General features: G+C 33.9%; 1 protein-coding gene across 2 annotated transcripts in view; it reads right to left on the reverse strand.

The window, feature by feature from the left end:
• Positions 1 to 5,877: 5,877 nt before the first annotated feature.
• Positions 5,878 to 25,000, reverse strand: part of LOC132552228 (nucleobindin-2-like) — a 32,882-nt gene continuing 13,759 nt past the window's right edge. For both annotated transcript variants that reach the window (XM_060216374.1, XM_060216373.1), the window contains exons 5-12: positions 18,358 to 18,449; positions 17,551 to 17,736; positions 16,377 to 16,467; positions 11,798 to 11,856; positions 11,228 to 11,410; positions 10,425 to 10,550; positions 8,332 to 8,952; positions 5,878 to 7,480 (exon numbers count right to left, since the gene is read on the reverse strand). In XM_060216374.1, coding sequence (XP_060072357.1) covers positions 7,364 to 7,480; positions 8,332 to 8,952; positions 10,425 to 10,550; positions 11,228 to 11,410; positions 11,798 to 11,856; positions 16,377 to 16,467; positions 17,551 to 17,736; positions 18,358 to 18,449 — 1,475 coding nt within the window. In that variant the 3' untranslated portion in view covers positions 5,878 to 7,363. The remainder of the gene's footprint in view (positions 7,481 to 8,331; positions 8,953 to 10,424; positions 10,551 to 11,227; positions 11,411 to 11,797; positions 11,857 to 16,376; positions 16,468 to 17,550; positions 17,737 to 18,357; positions 18,450 to 25,000) is intronic.

Raw genomic sequence — 25,000 nt, forward strand, 5'->3', positions numbered from 1 at the left:
CAGAGCTGCTTTCAAGACCCTGTCACAGTCTTTTCTACTCACGAACTTTGCACTAATAGAGCCTGCCGGTCGTACTGTACTCTCCAGAGTCGAGGGGGCGTGCAGTATCTAGTCATTCGGTTGCGACACACACATGTATGTCTCAGGAGATGATGGAGAACAGGATGATTGAACATGTAATGGCTTGACAGGAGGATAATATAACTCTCCATGAGCATTCCGTATGACCGTGCTGGTGTAACCAGAGACTTGGCTGGGCTGAGTGGGTACGTGCACACTATTCATAGTCGTCACGGGTGACTGGCCAGACTAAACAGTCGTTACCTTGTCGTGTTTTCGTTTTTTACTACCTCTTCCCATACATAAGGTTTTAACACATTTGAGTCCATGCAGCCATCAGGCTACCATCATTTTCACTTCAGGTCCAAAATATTCCATAGTCATTATATAGCTTCATGCTTACTGTATGAATTTATCGGAGCACCTGCATTAGCATAGTGACCATCTTTTGTGCCGGATGAAAGACCAAAAGCATCACATAGTCCGGTGAGTTTTCATTAGGGTGATACCTTAACTTGTATAGTTCAAAAATTTAAATTGTATTAAGAAATTCAGATGATTTAGTTTGTATGCACTTAAATTAATAACAAGAGGCCCATGGGCCTTAACGGTCATCTGACAAAAAGCAAGCCAAACCTAGAAAGTGGGTTGAGGTCATTCATTTGAACAAACTTGGTAGCCTCTCCTCCAAGCATCTTACAGGCCCAATATCAGCACTCATGGACTTTTGCTTGTTGAGAAGAAGTCGTTTGTATATTTTAACATATTTGACCCCTGTGACCTTGAAAGTGGGTTGAGGTCATTCATTTGAATAAACTTGGTAGCCTTTCCTCCCAGCATGCTACAGACCCAATATCGGCACTCATAGACTTTTGCTTATTGAGATGAAGTCCTTTGTATATTTTAACATATTTGACCCCTGTGACCTTGAAAGTGGGCCAAGGTCATTCATTTGAACAAACTTTGTAGGGCTCCATGCCAGCATGCTATGGGCCAAGTATTAGCCCCCTAGGCCTTCTAGTATTTGAGAAGAAGTTATTTAAAGATTTTGACATACTTGACCCCTGCGACCTTGAAAGTTGTTCAAGGTCATTCATTTAAATAAACTTGGTAGCCTTTCCTCCCAGCATGCTACAGACCCAATATCGGCACTCATAGACTTTTGCTTATTGAGATGAAGTCCTTTGTATATTTTGACATATTTGACCCCTGTGACCTTGAAAGTTGTTCAAGGTCATTCATTTAAACAAACTTGTTAGCCCTTCATCCCAGCATGCCACAGGCACAATATCAGCAATCTGAGCCTTTTGGTTATTGAGAAGAAGTTGTTTAAAGATTTTAACATATTTGACCCCTGTGACCTTTAAAGTGGGTCAAGGTCATTCATTTGAACAAACTTGGTAGTCCTTCATCCCAGCATGCTACAGGCCTTATTTTAGTTGCCTGGGCCTTTTGATTACTGAGAAGAAGTCCTTTGAAGATTTAAAGACATTTAACCCCTGTGACCTTGAATGAAGGTCAAGGTCATTCATTTGAACAAACTTGGTAGGGTTTCATCAAAGCAAGCTACAGGCTAAATATTAGTTGCCTGGGCCCTCCAGTTATTGAGAAGAAGTCGTTTGAAGATTTTAAGACAATTGACCCCTGTGACCTTGAATGAAGGTCAAGGTCATTCTTTTTAACAAACTTGGTAGGGCTTCATCAAAGCAAGCTACAGGCCAAATATTAGTTGCCTGGGCCTTCCAATTATTGAGAAGAAGTCGTTTGAATGAAAAGTTTACGGACGGCGCACGGCGGACGACGACGGATGAAGCATGAATATATCATCGGATAAACCTAAAAAAAAATGCAAGAGGCCCAATGGGTCTGCATCGCTCACCTGGCTAATTCAGCTTTTCAGCCATTTAATAAAAAAATTCAAATATGACAAACAATTTGATAACTAGCCCACTCCTGTAGCCCCATGGACCGGAGACTCACCGTTAATACAAAAACTGATTTCCCGTCACTCAAGCATACATCATATCAGTTTTGGACGATATCCACTTCAGGCAAGGCTAGCTAATAAAATAAACTTTAGGATCATAAACATAAATTGGTTAAATCAATCTTTCATCTTGACTTCAAGACAACAATTCATAAAAGACAACAACATGAAAATATTATTTTATTAAATTTTATTTTGTTACATTCCGTTACCTAAGCAAACGGAAAAACATGACACTTGTAAATTAAACAAGGGGAGATAATGCTTTATGGAATGTACCTTTCCCCATGATGAAAATTCCGAAATACAAAGAAAATATTAAAGCAAAAGATATCATTGAAGGTCAAGGTTATCTACAAATCCCTTTGAATGTGTAATCTGAGAGAAAAGATATTATCATTAAGATATCCCCATCAATTCAACTGTATCAACACAAAAATTAGCCGAAGCAAAACATTATTTTGCAGCACTGCATTACATAATATGTACCTGCATATACAATACAAACAATAATTTGTTATCACAAATGATCAGTGATACTTCATCATATCTGTAAAGTATTTGCCAACTTCGTTTACAATACCAAACCAGTAAGCCATTCCTTCTTCTGGAAGGAATAATTTCTAAAAAAAAAAAATATTGAAACTTCCACAAATAGGCATAGCATTTAGAATTGAAATACACAGAGTATGTTTCCCATTTACAAATTATTATGTTCAAAAACAATCATGCTTATTAATAACAGAAAGATAAAACCAGGTTATTAAAAATTCACTCACTATTTCTTGGCTTAACAAAATGAACACATGTAATTTTAGTGTAATACTGTAAATAGTTAGCAGCAGACAAAATACATGTCTCCTACAAAAATTTTGGTAAAGTAGTGATATATATGTACCGTCTTATTCCAAGTGTTATGACTACAGACTATTCTCAGTAAAGGCTACTTCTATATTTGGCAAAATAACATTTAATCAATCACCTGCCCAGGGATGACAAATGATTTCTCACATAAAACAATTAACATTACAACTGTGATACATAACTTTTTCACTATTTACTATCAGATTGATTAGTGGATGGGAGATTTCTATACAATGTTGTTCTGAGGTAAATATGGAGAAACTGTAAATATTCACACCCAGTTTAATTACGTTTAAAAAGGATAAGGGTAATATTCTCAAAAGAAGGTAAACATATATTTATGTCAACCTCACCAACATACAACAACAGTGATTACTGCTTATTTCTCTCAGATTTTAACTCCCAACTAGTCGCATGATTTTTTTTCTAGATATTTCAACATTATCACATTGGTAGTATTAATCATATTTCAAATTAAAATTATTAATTGTAAAATAATTTGCAGATCTAAAGTAGAATTCACTTAACAGTTCTAAACTAAAAATGTTGACATCTTCACTTACTGACAAGAACCAGAGCAAGTACACACAACATCAAATTAGGCACTTTATACTGGGGCAAGAACAAAAATTGGGGTCATGTACTCACTCTTACTAACACGATTGACATAACACAGTACAGGTTATTCTTATGGCAGTGTTATTCAAGTGGTTTTTGCAAAAAAAAAAAAAAAAAAAAAACCTGTATATTAAGGACACTATTACAACATGGTGATGTACCGTTCACAAAACATTTTAATACAAGGTAATTTTCATGCACACACAAACTACCCTGTACTGTGGAACATTGTTAATATTTGTTCTATCCAGTCAACCCTAAAGCAGTTTTAATTGCCTTACCCGTGAGATTTTGGGACATCTTTTTATTCTATCTTATAATCTCAGAGTAAGCTAGCCTTTTCAAAAGCTCTTTATATGAGAATGAAACTTTAAAGAATTGTACACCACCGTCTATGCTGTAGTATCATCAGTTTGAACAACGCACATCCCATCACACATTTCTCAAATGATTGAATTTAAAATCAATTTACAACAATTTCAAGAATCACTGGAATCATTTGAAAAACTAATGTACACGAAAAAAAATTATACTCCAATAATTTATCAATAAAATTAAAACGGCTGTACTTACATGCTGAATATAAGTCATACCTGTACAGAGGCTGCTGCTAAAGACACAACACTTACTTAACATAATAAATTCATTGTTGTTTATGTAAAACTCTTTCAAATTAACTTACATTTTAATAATCCATCAGTAACTATGACTAGTGAAGGTAGGTTAGATTTGTTCAAAATAGAAAACTATGTTAAGAACTGATGCAGTTACCTCCGAGATCAGACGATATCAAAAATACTGCAAAATGTGAACCATGAATTACAATTATGGTATAAATACTAAAACCAATCCAAAAATACTGATAAAGAAACTTCCAATAAGTTACAACAAAATTATTTTACTCGATTATAAAAAAATAAAAATAAAATCAGGTATTAAATTTTCTATTTTAGAAATTAATTATGTTAACTCTGGTAAATGCTAGTTACAATAGACTCCTTGACTGATGAAATGTTCTCTTCAGCTCAATAGGTTTAGCGTAAGGTAAGTGAACTGCAAGTTCTGGGTTGGAATCGGGGCAAAGGCATTGAAAGAAATAATAACCTCTGTTACAAAGACTTCTGTAAAAGATCACTCCACTAATTGTAAATTATCGGACTTCATTAATGCCCAGTAACCCGGTCACTGGAAAAAATAAACTTCAAAACTATAAAACACCCACTTCAAACCTACTCTATCAATCTCAATAACTGCATTTAAAACATTTTTCACAGGTAAATCAATATACTTTTCTATTATCTGTGTTCATAACACATGTATCCTTCACAATATCATTTCTCTCCATATCTTATTATGTGATGTCAATGTCAACGGAGATATTTTGTTCTACAATTTTCTGATATTCTACAATGTATGATAACGGTAATATTTTCTGTACTACATGAAACATTTCATAAAATACTTAATTCAATTATTTAAAAAATCTATCTGATATCAGCCTCATAACTCAATAAAAATCCTGCTAGAGAGAAACACAAACTGTGTAATAATGTAATATAAATATGTATAGAAATATCATATAAATATATTTAATAAATTTTACAGCATCTCTCTCTCTCTCTCGTATAGATCACCGTCACACTCCCTCACTCTGAAGCTACCATATAACAACAGGATATGTCTCTAGTAGATGTGTTACCGTAAATGTCTCCATACAAGTCCTTCTGTGAATGACTAGAGCGTAACAAAATCATAACAGCTCTCCAACATACAGGATCTTCTGAATGAGTTGTTGAACTATAATAATTCAAATATATCATCATTTAAGTATAATAACTTTGAATATAAATTGAGAGAAATAGAGGTCATTTATGTTACCCCATCATTCAATAACTTTTTTTTGCAGCATAAAAGTCTTTTTTCACATATCCACAGCTCTATGTTATCTGTCTGAAGTACACAGCATAAGGAATATTTCTGAATATTTTTGGTAATCTGTTAAGGAACCTGTGATTCAAGCCTGTTAGCAACTGAAGGCACATTAGGATAATTACTGTAATCTTATGAATCAATATTTGATAAGAGGTCTCTCATACTGTCTATAGGTCTGTTTCTGAAGAGTTCAAAGCTAAAGCAAACATTTCCAGTGATGAAAGTCATTATATTCGAAGTTCTTTTGAAAAGTGATTCTTAAACCCTATATTTTTGTATTAAGTTATACTTTAACAATACATTCTCAAGTGAAGTAATATTTAAACTCTACATTCTCACTAAAGTAATACTTAAACCTTACATTCTCGAGTAAAGTAATACTTAAACCTAATACTTAAATTACATTCTGAAGTGAAGTAATATTTAAATCGTAAATTCTCAAGTAAAGTAATACTTAAACCTTACATTCATAAGTAAAGTAACACTTAAACCTTACATTCTCAAGTAAAGTAACACTTAAATCTTACATTCTCAAGTAAAGTAATATTTAAACCTTACATTCTCAAGTAAAGTAATATTTAAATCTTACATTCTCAAGTAAAGTAATACTTAAACCTTACATTCTCAAGTAAAGTAATACTTAAACCTTACATTCTCAAGTAAAGTAATATTTAAATCTTACATTCTCAAGTAAAGTAATACTTAAACCTTACATTCTCAAGTAAAGTAACACTTAAATCTTACATTCTCAAGTAAAGTAACACTTAAATCTTACATTCTCAAGTAAAGTAACACTTAAACCTTACATTCTCAAGTAAAGTAATATTTAAATCTTACATTCTCAAGTAAAGTAATACTTAAACCTTACATTCTCGAGTAAAGTAATACTTAAACCTTACATTCTCAAGTAAAGTAATATTTAAATCCTACATTCTCAAGTAAAGTAATATTTAAACTCTACACTCTCAAGTAAAGTAATACTTAAACCTTACATTCTCAAGTAAAGTAATATTTAAATCCTATATTCTCTAGTTAAGTAATACTTAAACCCTATATTCTCTAGTTTAGTAATACTTAAAACCTACATACTCCACAGCAAACTGTAACCCTAAGATCTATTGTTCCTATTAACACATAAGAAACCATAGGTATACAGATGTGATTTTGTTTGCTAGATCAGTTTGTCTTTGGCCCTTCACTGATGTTCGACTATTTATGAAAAACATCTACAAAAGTAATACAACAATAATTGTTTCACGATATATCAAACTAGAACACTGGACTTAGAAGTCTTTAAACTACTAATTAGGTCTTGACACCATTTACAAAGTTGAATACAACTAGAATGGGTTTGTGACATCATCATCTAGCACACATGCACTTGATACCATATTTAGAAATCTTTCATCATTCTGTATTGCAATATATTGTAATCAGTACACTAACATCAAAGCAGGTCTTTTCATGAAATCACATGAAATATTAAGGGCTTTCATGACCTGTACTCTTGATCAGTGTTTATTAAAGACTCGTATGATCAGCTCTGATGTGACGTATGTCCATATGATGGCACACTTCAATCATTCCATTGTATCTTGATAAATCTCAAAACAAATAGCTTTGTCCACTTTTTTTGTCTAATTGTCTCATGATCCTAGGTCTGCTAGTACAAGTCATATATATCCAAACACTAATATTCTTAAAATTAACACTTAAATCCACCAATCTTGTTAGAATGGACATTTCCTTTTAAAGAAAAATAAGTCATGCAATTTGACATTTAAAAAAAAAAGTTATTTTACATCTAAGTAAAAAAGAAAAAAAAAAGGAGTCAAATGCAGAAAAAAAAAAAAAAGGATGAGAGAGAATAGATCAGTCATCTGCGTACTCCCTTAACACTGATCAGTGTTTGGGCTGGGCCTGAACAGGTTGTCCTGCTTGTGCTTGCTGTCCTGCTTGTGCTTGCTGTCCTGCTTGAGCTTGCTGTCCTGCTTGAGCTTGCTGTCCAGCCTGGTGAGTCTTGAAGAACAAACAAACATAATATGGGTCATTCAATCAAAAAGAATACTTGCAAGTTCCAACAAATCAGAATTTCTCAAAGAATTACATATAACTTCAAAGATAATTTCCTATGCAATGTTATCCTTATGTTGCATGTATCAAAGAGTTATCTCCCTTGTCTTAAATTTGCCCTCATGTCCTATAACTGCTAAATGTTTTGTCCCCATTGTCCTGTGTGAGGACTGTCCACTCCTGCATGCTAAAAGTTCCCTCTGTGACTTTTCAAAGAAGAAACGGCATGATAACACTGGTCCAGGAGTTTAGGGATAGTGTAGCCTATACAATTATTTTTTAAGGCATTTGACGGACTTCAAAATTTCCTTAATCTTAACCAAATCTATGTAGGCCCCGAATTCTTCCTTTCAGCTTCTGAGCATTTTTCAAACTGCTCGAGTTAGGATAAGGCATTATCAGGTCCTGGAGCTGTCTTCTAAAACCAGCATAATCACAATGTTCTCCGCTACAGATAGTTCCACTCTTTTGAAAGGGATGCAGGTTGCCCCAGACACGGGAGGAGTCGGGGAGACAGAAAACTTGTCAACCAACCAACCTAAGTCCCCTATGTCTTATGAATTAGCATTAGATGTCCTACAGTTCTACAAATGTCATCAAAAATTGTTGCGCCTGTTACACAATTTGTTATCACTAGGAACTATGTCCCTGAACCTCATCATAGTGTCAGAAGATCTGTCCTACATCTGATTACGTACAGTCCCAAACCCTGTCAAACCATTTAAACTATTTTTCCTGAATGTAAACAGCTCTCCTATCTTTTATTCTGTGTTGAATGATTTGTTACACTATCTTACCTGTACAGGTGCCTGACCTGCCCCCACTACAGGTTGTCCACCAGCAGCTGCTTGTGCTTGCTGTTCATGTTCCTTCTTTCCCTGAAACTGGTTTGCCTGTTGTTGTGCTTGGTTCATCATTATGTTGGCTTGTTGTTGAAAATTATCAATGGCTTTACCTACATCAGCTGGTAAACCCTGTTGTGCTTGTTTTGATGCCTCCATATGTGCAGCTACCTGCTGTGGCAATCCCTGGACTGGTTGTTGCTGCTGCTGTTGTTGTTGTTGCTGTGGCATTCCCTGCTGTGGCATTCCTTGCATGTGTTGCTGTTGTTGTAGATGCTCAACCTGCTGTGGCATTCCCTGCTGTGGCATTCCCTGCTGTGGCATTCCTTGAATGTGTTGTTGTTGTTGTAGATGCTGAACCTGCTGTGGCATTCCTTGAATGTGTTGCTGTGGCATTCCCTGTTGTGGCATCCCTTGAATGTGTTGTTGTGGTATACCCTGTTGTGGCATTCCTTGAATATGTTGTTGTGGTATACCCTGTTGTGGCATTCCTTGAATGTGTTGCTGTTGTTGTAGATGCTGAACCTGTTGTGGCATCTCCATTTCCTGAACATTGGGGTGTTGTGGTGGATGCATCTAAATGAACATATAACACTTTATAGTTACAAACGTTTGTACCATAGCAACACTAATGTCATAGATGTATAACTGTAACATAGCAACACAATACACCATGTCATATTTATACAACTGTAACATAGCAACACAATACAACAATGTTATAGATATACAACTGTAACATAGCAACACCAATGTCATAGATACACAATTGTACCATAGCAACACAATATACCAATGTCATAGTTATATAACTGTAACATAGCAACACTAATGTCATAGATATACAACTGTAACATAGCAACACAATACACCAATGTCATAGTTATATAACTGTAACATAGCAACACTTATGTCATAGATATACAACTGCAACATAGCAACATAATATACCAATGTCATGGTTATACAACTGTACCATAGCAACACAATACACTAATGTCATAGTTACACAATTATACCATAGCAACACAATATACCAATGTCATATTTATACAACTTTACTATAGCAAAGCAATATACCAATGTCATGGTTATACAACTGGACCATAGCAACATAATACACTAATGTCATAGTTACTCAACTATACCATAGCAACACAATATACCAATGTCATAGTTATACAACTGTAACATAGCAACACTAATGCCATAGATATACAACTGTAACATAGCAACACAATACACCAATGTCATAGTTATACAACTTTACTATAGCAACACAATATACTAATGTCATAGTTATATAACTGTACCATAGCAACATAATACACCAATGGCATAGTTATACAACTGTAACATAGCAACACTAATGTGATAGATATACAACTGTAACATAGCAACACAATACACCAATGTCATAGTTATACAACTTTACTATAGCAACACAATATACTAATGTCATAGTTATATAACTGTAACATAGCAACATAATACACCAATGGCATAGTTATACAACTGTAACATAGCAACACTAATGTGATAGATATACAACTGTAACATAGCAACACTAATGTGATAGATATACAACTGTAACATAGCAACACAATACACCAATGTCAAAGTTATATAACTGTACCATAGCAACATAATACACCAATGTCATAGTTATATAACTGTAACATAGCAACACTAATGTCATAGATATACAACTGTAACATAGCAACACAATACACCAATATCATAGTTATATAACTGTACCATAGCAACATAATACACCAATGTCATAGATATACAACTGTAACATAGCAACACAATACACCAATGTCATAGATATACAACTGTAACATAGCAACACAATACACCAATGTCATAGTTATATAAATGTAACATTGTAACACAAAACATGTCATATATAGAAATGTTTGCAAAATTCTGATGTTTTACATAACATAGTACCACAAATAAAATATTTTGATAGTTTTATTTTTATGTTTTCGTAAGGATTACTTTCAATGCAAGGTGTCTATTTTCCCACTACCTTAACTTACCACAACTCCAGGCTGAGCATGTCCATCAAAGGATCCCTGTCTCCTCCTCAACTCCTCCTCTTCTCTAAGCATCTTCTCATACTCCTGGAATTCTTCATCAGTATATGGGTCTTGTTCATCTAACGTCTACAACAAACAAGTAAACAAATTTTATCTATGTCAATCAGGTGTATAACAAGTTATGAGTAATTCACAATTGCTTTTGTAATAATTTTATTTTAACATGGATTTCTATTAATTTATTGATTTTAAGATAATCAATTTTTTAATCTTTTTATAATTTATAATAAATTTTAATATTTTCAAATATTTATGAAATTGACAGTTTTCAAAATTGATTAGCAGCATTTCACTACAGGTCCTATTACTTTGCCTTAACTGGTATCAATAACACACCTTGGTGCAGAACAGGTCAATTCGATGTTTTATTGTGGTACAAATTGGTCAAACAATTCATGATTGTTATATATGGTATTTCATCCATTCTTGCTTGATATTTTTCAAAAGTTACAAAAAAAAAAAAAAAAATTCACTAAAGCTCCTATTTATTTTGTTTTGATCTTCGGTTTTGAAAAATAACCAATGTAAGTGAAAAAATACTTTACAAAATAAATGCTTTCAAATCCATTATCCCTTACTATCAATATACCATTCATCCATTGATCTAGTTTTAGTGTGATCTCCTTACCTCCCCAACACTGTCCATCATTTCTACCTCTGACCTCTCCTTTGTTCCCTTACCCCTTGTTATCAATATACCACTCATCATATCAGTAAATCTAGTTTTAGTGTGTTCTCTTTACCTCCCATCCCTCATCCTTTTTGAAGTCCTCGCCATGGGTGTAAGTCAGGAACTCGTCAAGGGACACCAACTTGTCCTTGTTAGAATCAATTTCATTGACAACATGTTCCCGCATTCGTGCCATCTCCTCAAACCTTTCGTTCATGTCATCCTCGGGTGCATTTTCATCATACACACGATCAAGCTACAACGTAAAATAATTAAACATTTAATTTCAGCTTTTTAACTCCCTGGTGTTAAAAGGGAACTGAATCAAAACCTGAGTCAAATTGATAGGTAGATGCTTTTTGAGTGGGATATATTAATAGTCCACATAATGTTTTATTTTAAATTCATATAATTCTAGAAAGGCAACTTCACAAATGTCCATTAGCAGTTATCATATTTCCTGCTGTAGCATGATTCATAGACTAATTCCAGAAACCAAATGTTTTTATGACCTCACATGAATGGTGAAAACAAATCCTTAAATATATCATTGGGAGTAACACAATGACAATCTGCTCAGCAATATTTACTGACATTACACTGAACCATCAACCAACGTAAGACAATGTGATATATAGTTTACCTCCTTCTGGAAGAGCGCTTCCACCTCATCTTCATCCAAGAAACCGTTTCCATCAATATCTAGGAATGGAAAAATATATCAGATCAGAAAAATAAATTTTCAATTGCTTATCATGGGCAGATTGCCTGACCATTCAAATAAAATATACCTCATTAGCCAGTAAATTTTCATATATATCCCAAGTACCACACTAAGGTAATAGATATCTCCCAAGTACCACACTAAGGTAATAGATATCTTCCAAGTACCACACTAAGGTAATAGATATCTCCCAAGTACCACACTAAGGTAATAGACATCTCCCAAGTACCACACTAAGGTAATAGATATATCCCAAATACCACACTAAGGTAATAGACACCTCCCAAGTACCACACTAAGGTAATAGATATATCTCCCAAGTACCACACTAAGGTAATAGATATCTCCCAAGTACCACACTAAGGTAATAGATATCTCCCAAGTACCACACTAAGGTAATAGATATCTCCCAAGTACCACACTAAGGTAATAGACATCTCCCAAGTACCACACTAAGGTAATAGACATCTCCCAAGTACCACACTAAGGTAATAGACATCTCCCAAGTACCACACTAAGGTAATAGACATCTCCCAAGTACCACACTAAGGTAATAGACACCTCCCAAGTACCACACTAAGGTAATAGATATCTCCCAAGTACCACACTAAGGTAATAGATATCTCCCAAGTACCACACTATGGTAATAGATATCTCCCAAGTACCACACTAAGGTAATAGATATCTCCCAAGTACCACACTAAGGTAATAGATATATCCCAAGTACCACACTAAGGTAATAGATATCTCCCAAGTACCACACTAAGGTAATAGATATATCCCAATTACCACACTAAGGTAATAGATATATCCCAAGTACAACACTAAGGTAATATAAGGTAATAGATATCTCCCAAGTACCACACTAAGGTAATAGATATATCCCAATTACCACACTAAGGTAATAGATATCTCCCAAGTACCACACTAAGGTAATAGATATATCCCAAGTACCACACTAAGGTAATAGATATCTCCCAAGTACCACACTAAGGTAATAGATATATCCCAAGTACCACACTAAGGTAATAGATATATCCCAAGTACCACACTAAGGTAATAGATATCTCCCAAGTACCACACTAAGGTAATAGATATATCCCAAGTACCACACTAAGGTAATAGACATCTCCCAAGTACCACACTAAGGTAATAGATATATCCCAAGTACCACACTAAGGTAATAGATATTTCCCAATTACCACACAAAGGTAATAGATATATCCCAAGTACCACACTAAGGTAATAGATATATCCCAAGTACCACACTAAGGTAATAGACATCTCCCAAGTACCACACTAAGGTAATAGATATATCCCAAGTACCACACTAAGGTAATAGATATCTCCCAAGTACCACACTAAGGTAATAGATATATCCCAAGTACCACACTAAGGTAATAGACATCTCCCAAGTACCACACTAAGGTAATAGATATCTCCCAAGTACCACACTAAGGTAATAGACATCTCCCAAGTACCACACTAAGGTAATAGACATCTCCCAAGTACCACACTAAGGTAATAGACACCTCCCAAGTACCACACTAAGGTAATAGATATATCCCAAGTACCACACTAAGGTAATAGACATCTCCCAAGTACCACACTAAGGTAATAGACATCTCCCAAGTACCACACTAAGGTAATAGACATCTCCCAAGTACCACACTAAGGTAATAGATATATCCCAAGTACCACACTAAGGTAATAGATATTTCCCAATTACCACACTAAGGTAATAGACACCTCCCAAGTACCTTATAGGACATAATGGCCTTAAGACAAATAAGGTATCTAGGCCTTTTGTCTTAAAAAAAGAAGATCCAATCTGAATCAGTGAGATAGTATATTTATAGGCACCTCCCATGTAGATAGTACTTCCATGGAAATCTTACAAGCACCAGAGTAGAGGGTATATTAATAGATATCTCCTTTTTATTTTCCAACATCAAACATGCTCTTGCTTATTTCATTCTTTAGTATTATCATATACACAGTTGTTCATTAAAGGTGTTAGTTTAAGACTGCTATGTTTACTAGTAATGAGCAAAAGACATCAATTTTGAGACTTTCACTTTTCTTTGTTCAGGTTACCACAAAGAATTATACCCTTCTGTATAAGTACTATGCATTATTCACATTAATCATTGTGTGATGAAAATAAAATTTCTAAGTGTTACCATATTTATCAATGGGGTTTATATATTCCGTGGTCAGATGAAAATGAGTTTACAGTTGAATACTAATGATACAAATGTTAAATTTGATGCTGACAATATGATATACAAATTAACTGCTCTACATCCTCCTAGGCCTCCAAACAAAATCCAATCAATAATTGTTCTGGTAATGACGCAGGCATTTGAATCTTGAATAGGGTGATAGCGAGGTCATATAACAAATGTTTCATATGTACACTGCATTGTCCTGGTAATGGCATGCTAATCCCTCATGTAACATTATGACTTCCTGTACAGGGCATTCTGGGAATACACATGGAACTGACACATGTAGGTGTAACTGGGGAGATAAATGATACTATAGCAGTATACAGTACAGCTGCCTCATCACAAAGAGACAAGAGGACCGTTAACCTTCAATAACGTAAATGTACATCAATCCAGAAGACCAGTAACCTACAATAATGTAAATGTACATCAATCCAGAAGACCAGTAACCTACAATAATGTAAATGTACATCAATCCAGAAGACCAGTAACCTACAATAATGTAAATGTACATCAATCCATAAGACCAGTAACCTACAATAATGTAAATGTACATCAATCCAGAAAACCAGTAACCTACAATAATGTAAATGTACATCAATCCATAAGACCAGTAACCTACAATAATGTAAATGTACATCAATCCAGAAGACAAGTAACCTACAATAATGTAAATGTACAATTGTACATCAATCCAGAAGACCAGTAACCTACAATAATGTAAATGTACAAATGTACATCAATCCAGAAGACCAGTAACCTACAATAATGTAAATGTACAAATGTACATCAATCCAGAAGACCAGTAACCTACAATAATGTAAATGTACAAATGTACATCAATCCAGAAGACCAGTAACCTACAATAATGTAAATGTACAAATGTACATCAATCCAGAAGACCAGTAACCTACAATAATGTAAATGTACATCAATCCAGAAGACCAGTAACCTACAATAATGTAAATGTACATCAATCCAGAAGACCAGTAACCTACAATGTAAATGTACAAATGTACATCAATCCAGAAGACCAGTAACCTACAATAATGTAAATGTACATCAATCCAGAAGACCAGTAACCTACAATAATGTAAATGTACAAAATCCAGAAGACCAGTAACCTACAATAATGTAAATGTAAATGTACATCACTCCAGAAGACAAGTAACCTACAATAATGTAAATGTACATCAATCCAGAAGACCAGTAACCTACAATAATGTAAATGTACATCAATCCAGAAGACCAGTAACCTACAATAATGTAAATGTACATCAATCCAGAAGACCAGTCCCCTACAATAATGTAAATGTACATCAATCCAGAAGACCAGTAAATGTACATCAATCCAGAAGACCAGTAACCTACAATAAATGTACAAATGTACATCAATCCAGAAGACCAGTAACCTACAATAATGTAAATGTACAAATGTACATCAATCCAGAAGACCAGTAACCTACAATAATGTAAATGTACAAATGTACATCAATCCAGAAGACCAGTAACCTACAATAATGTAAATGTACATCAATCCATAAGACCAGTCCCCTACAATAATGTAAATGTACAATTGTACATCAATCCAGAAGACAAGTAACCTACAATAATGTAAATGTACAAATGTACATCAATCCAGAAGACCAGTAACCTACAATAATGTAAATGTACATCAATCCAGAAGACCAGTAACCTACAATAATGTAAATGTACAAATGTACATCAATCCAGAAGACCAGTAACCTACAATAATGTAAATGTACATCAATCCATAAGACCAGTCCCCTACAATAATGTAAATGTACAAATGTACATCACTCCAGAAGACAAGTAACCTACAATAATGTAAATGTACAATTGTACATCAATCCAGAAGACCAGTAACCTACAATAATGTAAATGTACAAATGTACATCAATCCAGAAGACCAGTAACCTACAATAATGTAAATACAAATGTACATCAATCCAGAAGACCAGTAACCTACAATAATGTAAATGTACAAATGTACATCAATCCAGAAGACCAGTAACCTACAATAATGTAAATGTACATCACAAAAACAAAATATAAACAAGAGTATCTTAATTAAATTAATTTTTGATTCTGCCACACCCTTTACAACACAACCTCAGGAATTTGTTAGACTCGTCTGACTGTGAATATTAACCATAACCTGCTATTTGCCAACAATGTTCTTCAATCATTGTCTCGCCAGAAATTATCATTAACGATACGTGACATCATACGAGACTGGTGCTTACCGTGGAATTTAAAGAAAGTCCTTGGTTCAAATGAGTCAGGGTCGAGATGGTCAGTATTCTCCCATACATCCTCCAGTTGTTTTTTACTTCCCTGAAAAGATGAGTTGAAAAACAAAAATTAAGATGTGGTATTATTGTAATGGAACTTGTCTAAATGAATACTATAAAGATCATTTTCAGAATTCAGAGGTTTCAAGTTTGAATCCTAGCTTATTCCTGTTTTTTCCATCTCTTCTGATACTGTGGTACTAATATTTTGTTCACTAATTTAACAGAGTCTATTTACATCTACTGTTATGTCACTTATCTCTCCAGCTGTAATGTCAAGGGAAGCATCTGTTCCAAGCCCTTATTTCAAGCCCATATAAGGACTCAAAAAGAAAAGAGATAACAGAATGAGGCACATACTTGCTACCTGACAACTAGTAATTAGATTACTCAGGTAGTTAGAGTTCAGAGATCAGGCGTCTTGGGTCCAAATCCAAGTTATGTTCTTTATAAATGTATATTTTTGTTCAGTGTAAATGAATTCCAAGATATAAGATCAGAATGGTAAAAATAAAACAATACAATTAGTCCTTAGTCACTGATGAAATACCAGATAAAAACATTAACAGGACTTGTTTACTGATACTGATATAGTTTTGCTGGATTGATAGAAATGTAAACTTTTGACCTTAAGAACTGAAGCTTATTCCGGAAAGCTGTGAAAATGGTTGGCCAGGCAGTCACAGCAATGCAACCAATTCACCTTTTTATTGATAAAGTAACAATGACCTTTACTTGCAAATCAGCCACAAATCAGCATTTTAAGGTTAAGAGGTAAAATATATATTGATTCTGATTGGCTGAATTTACCTTAAATCTAATATCTTAAGCTGTTCTTGACTTTTGAACTACAGATCTTACATGCATTCCTAAGCCAGCTCTTCTGGTTGAAAAGAATTATATGAAGTTTTAGTAGATTCTGATGTGGTATGTTGATGAGACTTGGAGTGATCACTAGAATAGGCAGCAATTATTTCTCTTATTCTTTTACATGTGTATCCATAATGATACTGATATGAGAGGAAGTCCCCTGTCATAACAATGGAATGAACTTACAACAACAATTCAATGACATCATGTCTACCATGTAGTTTCTCAGTTCCTGAGATACTACCATCATACTCACAGGGTGGTGAAGTTTTGGGTGGTCTTTATGCTTTTTCTGCATTTCTTCATAGTGTTCTTCTTCCTTTTTCCGTTCCTCTTCCGTCATATTATGTAATTTTTCTTGTCGCTCATGTTCTTTTGCCATTTCATAAGTTTTGAACTCTTCTCTTCGCTGTTTATCAATGGCTTCCAAGTCTTTGGTAGCCTGGGATCAGAAATAGCATTATAATGACTGATCAGTTGAAATAGAAATGAGAAACTTCAAATCAACAAAATCATCTTATCATATCTTGGATATATATTTATTTCAAACTAAACACACAGACATTCAACACATAGCTTACCAATTCCACCATGTAACACACCCATTTTTTCTGAGATGACGGTAGGCATGATAAAGTTAATCATAGACTTTAAATACTGTGGAAGACTAACACATTCTAACAGAACTAATGTACAATTAACTTACAGCTTAAAGATTCTAATGATTACTTTCTTGCTTTCTGAAGAACAAACCTCTTGTCAACAAGATTACTGTAGCATCATTGCTTTTTGTGGGGCATTTATTTTCCGGGACATTGTGGGTACTCTAAATCCATGAATTTGTACATCCACAATTTGTTGGAATGAACATAAGTATATCTATTAAGCCTTATTTGTCCACAAAATCAGTTTTCATGAAACTGTATTTTTTTCAAAAAAAAAAAAAAAAAACACACAGAAATTAAGGCCCATGCTTTTGGGTGAATTAATATAACATCACACTTTATTTTGACAGGAATAAATGTCTCAAAAAATCTAGAAACATTTTCAATATGCACATTACCTTTAATATAAGTTTTTCTAGATCAGACACTTCAAAAGAATGCTGGTTATCTGTATCAACATGGTGAGCTGAAGCATCCATCTTTTGGATTCCTACAAAAATCAATTGTCATGGAAACAACCAATAAGAGCTACATCTACTTCTTATATGTTTCAGGTATTGAGATCAAAGCTAAACGACATTAAATAGAATCAAATTAGATGGCTGTCTAGTATATTAAATCATGCAAAATGTCAGGAGTATCACAACAACCTGTAATCCAATCATTTGAAAATGAAATCGATTTGGTCTTTTTTTAATCATTAACTTATCAAGATAAACAAACAATGCAATGTCCTGACCAAATTCTGAGGATTTCTTTTTTAATCTTTCTCAAATTTTACATTTTGTATATCATAAAGAACCAATATATGATGAGAAAGTTAATGCATATCTATAATCAGACACAAAATTTATCAACAAAAAACAGTTTGATATTCAACATGAAAAGGTTATATAGTACTGCTCTATGATAAAATCATCACATAAAAGAATGTTTTTCTTTAAATTAACGACAAAAGAGAGAAATGTAAATTATCAATATCAAATGGTATTTTACTATCTCATTTTTCCTTATTTGTTTTCTTTTTATCTTTTTGTTTTTCTAGTAAAAATCATTTCATCCATTTTAGTGACAGGTCACATGTTTTGTGTTAGGGTTTATTCTCTGTCATATGGTATCCTTAAGTTTTGTAATTCAGTTCTTAGGAATATGTTTTTATGTGTCATTAATCAACACAATGAATTATTGTTCCAAAGTTTTGTATGTGGAGAAATTCTTTTTTTTTGAGAAAGTATTAAACCTTAAGAAAGGAATATAAACTGATGTTAGTATAATCAAACTCTCCAGTGTTAACAGTTATACTACATGCAATTAGATATGCTTTTACTAGGTAAGAGGTTAAAGGTCAAATTCAAATGTCAAGCTGTAGGAATATTTTCATTGTAAATATTTATGGAAAGTTATCCTGATCGACACAGTACAAATGAGATAACAAGTCCATTAATAGATTTCAAATGGCATTTTACTATATTCATGTATCTGTTTAAAGATGACAGTGCACAATGCCTGCATTATTTGTATATGCACTATTGATAAACGTATCTCCATAAAACACCACAGCAATTAAAACACCCACCAATATCCCCCTAGTCCCTGTGTTGAACCTCCGCAGCTCCCTCTACTCCAGCTAATCTGGGTCAGACCTCCATCTTTTCCACAGACATGCCTTATCATTGGGAGTAGGAGGAGGCCAAACAAGGGGTTATCAAAGAAGTATATAGATTCATGTACGATGACCACAGTGCATTGTGAACCTGTATGAATCACCTGCCATCATCAAAACTTACTCATCTCATAAATACTTTAAAGAAAAAAAAAGGTTGGAATTTAAATCTGGATCCTGTGTACGAACTGTAAACGATACTGTTTGTTACCGCCTTGCGAACAGTCATATCATTACTAATAAAACACAAACTCCATTGTATTTAATCACACCGTCATTTACCACACTTTTATTTGAATCATTCTACAGTATTTAAAACTCACAGGTAGAATATGCGAGTCCAAATAAAACATGAAAATGAGAAACACTGTTAAATAATTACGGTGGTAACATGGTTACCATGGCAATCACAACTCCTAGTTACAGTGCTAATCAAGCCACAGCTATAAACATTTTGTAAAGAAGAAGCAAACAAAAACTTCCTGCTTTAACAGTGTCAAGGGCAGATGGCTAACGTGCAGGTCTTTGTGTACCAAGTCAACTACCGCCAGAATCTTACACACACAAAACTGGCTAACACACACGTAATTCTTAACTCCATACGGAAATTTAAACAGCAATTAAACACACCTTGATAACAAACATTTTTTAAACTTAGTTATTTTTTATCATCTTTGTATTGGCTGTTTAACTGAATATTGATATAAAATGTCCCCACATACAATTGTGTTAACATATTTATAATTGTGAACGGTAAAAATTTAGACAGTGCTGTCTTTGGAAGATATTCAAACAAATGCATCTCCATCATCATGATCAATAACTAGACTCATTCCATCCGGCAATGTGATTCTGTGTGAATTGGTGAGAACCAGAGATTTATTTGTCTTGTGTGTACAGTCAAGCCTAGCATGGAGGCTGTTCTCCAACACAGCCACACAAAAAAAATCAATCACCAGCTAAAAATAGTGGCGTAGATGTTGGGAGGATATCAAGTCTGTGATACTATAAGTCCCATCAACAGTGTAGTGTATACTGTCATACAGAATTATGTATTTGTAAGTGTGAGTAAAATATCACTTAATAGTCAATATACAGGTGGTGTATTACAGGACTGCAATGTTTTAGACCACACTGGTTTTACCAAGAGGTGTGAGTACCAGTGCTTGTACACCTCAGCACGGCATCAACAATAATTGAAATCTACAGACAATTGACTTAGTGGTAGAGATCAGTACCGATAGCACAGATAATTGAATTAATTAGATTCATTTTTATACTGGACAGATATATTGTCAATGACTTACAGCGCAATTTTTAAGACTGATTTGGACTTTTAATTTTATGAATTCTAGCTCAATATTTCAACTGGAAATCTGTACAAAAGCTCATTGTTTCTAAAATCTATATGATACATGTGTTTTATTTTATTCTTATCTCTTCACAATAAACATAATTTTGTTTTCATGAAAAATCTTTTGAAGTAAAATGTCATTTAACATGGATTATGTTAAGCATGTTGAGCTACTTACTTATCTTGGTGTTATTTTGTGGTAAACATGTTACTAGTTTGAGATGTGAAAATTATATACCAACCTGAACTTGGAACGTCATCATCACTTCACAAGAATTAGCTTGGGATGATTACAACAGATTAAAAAAAAAAAAAATCAATTTTTTTAAAAAAGGAATTTGTTATAAAATATGACTTTAATGTTGAATGTTCTTTTTTCTTAATGCAAACCATTTACAAATATATCAACTTTGATGTTTTGTGGTTTGTTACTGAAAACTATTGCCAAACTGATGTGACCCCTGAAGAAGTAGAAATTAGGTTTCAAAGAACACTATGACTGATAGTATTACCAACATGTGTACATTTTCCAAAATGTTCTCTCAAAAATCCACCTGGTTATATGTTATACAGTTTCAGAACTACTTTGTAACCAGATCTACTATGTACAGTCAACACTCATTCACAAAGACCTCCAGAGTTAAATTTTAACATTTTTCTAACTCAATGGCCCTGTTAAAATGATTGTAACAGGAAGGACAGGGATTAGGATGAATGTGAGTTGTTCTGGACAACAGATGAATACAGATATTGACTGTGACGGTATATAGACATTAATGTCAGTCTGGCCAGACCACAGAATGACTATACAGACCAGGATCATTTTTCTAGGTGAGATTTCAGCTCGGTGATAGGTATGTGTACATATACTTCAGTGTCTCCAGTGTAAGGAAACAGATTTCCCACAAAAGAATGAGGTGACCACCTGTGGTCATTCCTTCATTATTGTTTCTTGACTTTACACCTGGCTCCATTGTGTATGAGTAAAGGGCAGATGTTTTCAAATGTTATTCACATCATTGGCTTCTGGGGGTGTATGGTTCATCAGGAGAAACCTTGTCTCACATACTCACATTTAATTTTCTTCTTTCAGAACTTAGTAATTTAGGGAGTGGTTTGGAGTTAAAAAAAAAAGAAGAAAAAAACATTTTTCCCTCCTACATCTAGTCAGTATTATCAGTGTAAGGGAGTCAACCTGGCACAAAATCATTAAACCATAAACTAATACACTGAATGACAAAGTGAGAAGGTATGTTCAACTTATAGAATTAACTGAAAAAAAAGTACCATCAGCCATGGAAGTTATACAAGGAAAGTATTGTCAACTTACAGGGTGAACAGAGACAAGTACCACATCAACCAAAGAAAATAATACGAGGAAAGTATGGTCAACTTACAGGGTGAATAGAGACGAGTACCACATCAACCAATGGAAATAATACAAGGAAAGTATGGTCAACTTACATGATGAATAGAGACAAGTACCATATCAACCAATGTAAATAATATGAGAAACACATTGTCAACTTACAGAATGAATTGAGACAAGTACCATATCAACCAATGTAAATAATATGAGAAACGCATTGTCAACTTACAGAATGAATTGAGACAAGTATCATATCAACCAATGTAAATAATATGAGAAACGCATTGTCAACTTACAGAATGAATTGAGACAAGTACCATATCAACCTATGTAAATAATATGAGAAACGCATTGTCAACTTACAGATTGAATTGAGACAAGTATCATATCAACCAATGTAAATAATATGAGAAACGCATTGTCAACTTACAGAATGAATTGAGGCAAGTACAGAATGAATTGAGACAAGTATCGTATTAACCAATGTAAGATAATATCAACAAAGAATGAATTGAGACAAGTATCGTATTAACCAATGTAAATAATATGAGAAACGCATTGTCAACTTACAGAATGAATTGAGGCAAGTATCATATCAACAAATGGATATAATACGAGAAATGTATGGTCGACTTACAGGATGAATTGAGGACAGTTATTAATGATTACTATCAAGCTTTATCTTCAAATCAAGGAAGTAATGTGAACTTAAAGTAGTGACATTGATGGGATTAAAAATAATGGTCATTTACTTCCAGGAATAACAAAGCTAATTTTCAACAAGATAACGCATTGCGTGACATTATCCCCTGGCCCTGCTATTTAAAAGAAAGACACAATCTTTTATATATATGTTAATATTATAACAAGTTTGTTTTCTATTTGTTATTTCTAATTGTTCCATACCAAGTATTGAAATGGAGAATTTCTACGATTGTACTAGCTTGATGCCTCTACAAAGTTTCGAGTACCGAGTAATTACCTTGAACAGTTTAAGAGAACTGGTTTCAAAAATAAGAATATTGTGATTTGGCCTATCTGTGTCCATGGTAACAGAAAAAGCATTTACCGGTAAATGGAGAACTTCCCCATAGCTTTATAAGTGTAAAATTGTCTTAAACGGTTTCAGAGCACTGGGCCAGAAAAACTAACATTTGTGATGAGGATTATCTGTTTCCATGGTAACAGAATTTTTTTTCAACTAGGGCACTAACTTAATATATACAGAAAGTTTTGTGGAGCAGAGTAGAATGATTTCTAAGTTGTAGACCAGAAAGGGAAGTTAACCCTAATTATGTGTTTTTTTTACTGTTTCCATGGTCACAGACAAAATATTGTCAATAGCAAAAGTCACAACTAAGGCACCAACCTGATATATATAGAAAGTTTTGTGAAGTTGAGTTGAATGGTTTTGAAATCATAGCCCAGAAAATCCCTTAGATGGAGGGATGGATGGACAGAGCCTAAAATAATATCCCCTGCTAACGTTTGTGGGGGATAAAAAAAAATTGATCTCATTGGTAGGCTACTTCATCAACTTTTCAATGAGATAATTCTTGTTTTTTTATTAATTTTCTTACTTCCTTAAAAAGGAAATGGCCTGAGGAAATATCTTCCTTAAACCAAACACTGCTGTTTGATGATTTCAGTACATTCCAGTACTACATGTATATAGACCTATTACAGCCAAATTCCTGGTATTATTATATATATACATTTAACTTGTATCCTAGCAACCTGGTATTGGTCATGTAAACATTACACAGGAAGGGATTACACCTTTATCATGACTGGATTAATAATCTAATACAGTAGCTATAATCTTGTCTGCCATCAGACCATAATTGTGCCTACCTGACATCAGATCAAGGACAACTGTCAGAAGTTAATACCACACACAGAGAAACACAAAAGGAACTTTCAGTTTAGAAAAAATGGTCAATATACTAATTAAACAAAGAATTTTCAGTGTTAGCATGCTTAGAAAACTAAAACTAATGTTTTAGAGATGTGTATATGTGCTGTAAATCTATTGTAACACTATTCTGTATGAGATATCAGGTTACTGAGAGAGATAGCCGAGTCAACAGAATTAATCACAAATATATAAGCTAAAGGTATACCATCAAACTCATGCAAAAGTAGCCATACAGTACAGGTAACATAGTTCTTGTGCAGCACCACACATGCTACTGCTAAATCCCACATTTCATTGTATAATAACAATCACAATGAAGAGTCATATACCAAAGTCTCACCATGAAACTAATATGTTACAACATCAACAAGTTGTTCCACAGTATGGATACTTTTGCAAAAAAAACACAGAGGTAAAACTGGATATAAATAGAAGAAAAAAGGCCTGTTAGTTCAAAGCTTGTTCGTTCTTTCTCCCCCCCCCCACCCCCCACCCCCCAAAATTTTTTTTTTTTATCCAAGCTAACCCCTGTATTTCAAAACAGAACTTTTTATATGAAAACTTATCAAGCATGGGAATCAAAATAATTCTCAAACAATTCAAACCCTGAAAATTATTTTTCTTGTTTAAGTAAAAATTGCTTGAAAAGAAGTTAATATTTGTAATAGCCTGACAAAGCTTTGAACTGAACCTGGAAGTTAGCAGTCTAATTGTACTGGTCAAGCTCTGAGTATTGG

This window comes from Ylistrum balloti, unplaced genomic scaffold, assembly GCF_031769215.1.
Source record: "Ylistrum balloti isolate Yb309-2 unplaced genomic scaffold, AGI_CSIRO_Ybal_v1 Utg370242, whole genome shotgun sequence".
NCBI lineage: Eukaryota > Metazoa > Mollusca > Bivalvia > Pectinida > Pectinidae > Ylistrum > Ylistrum balloti.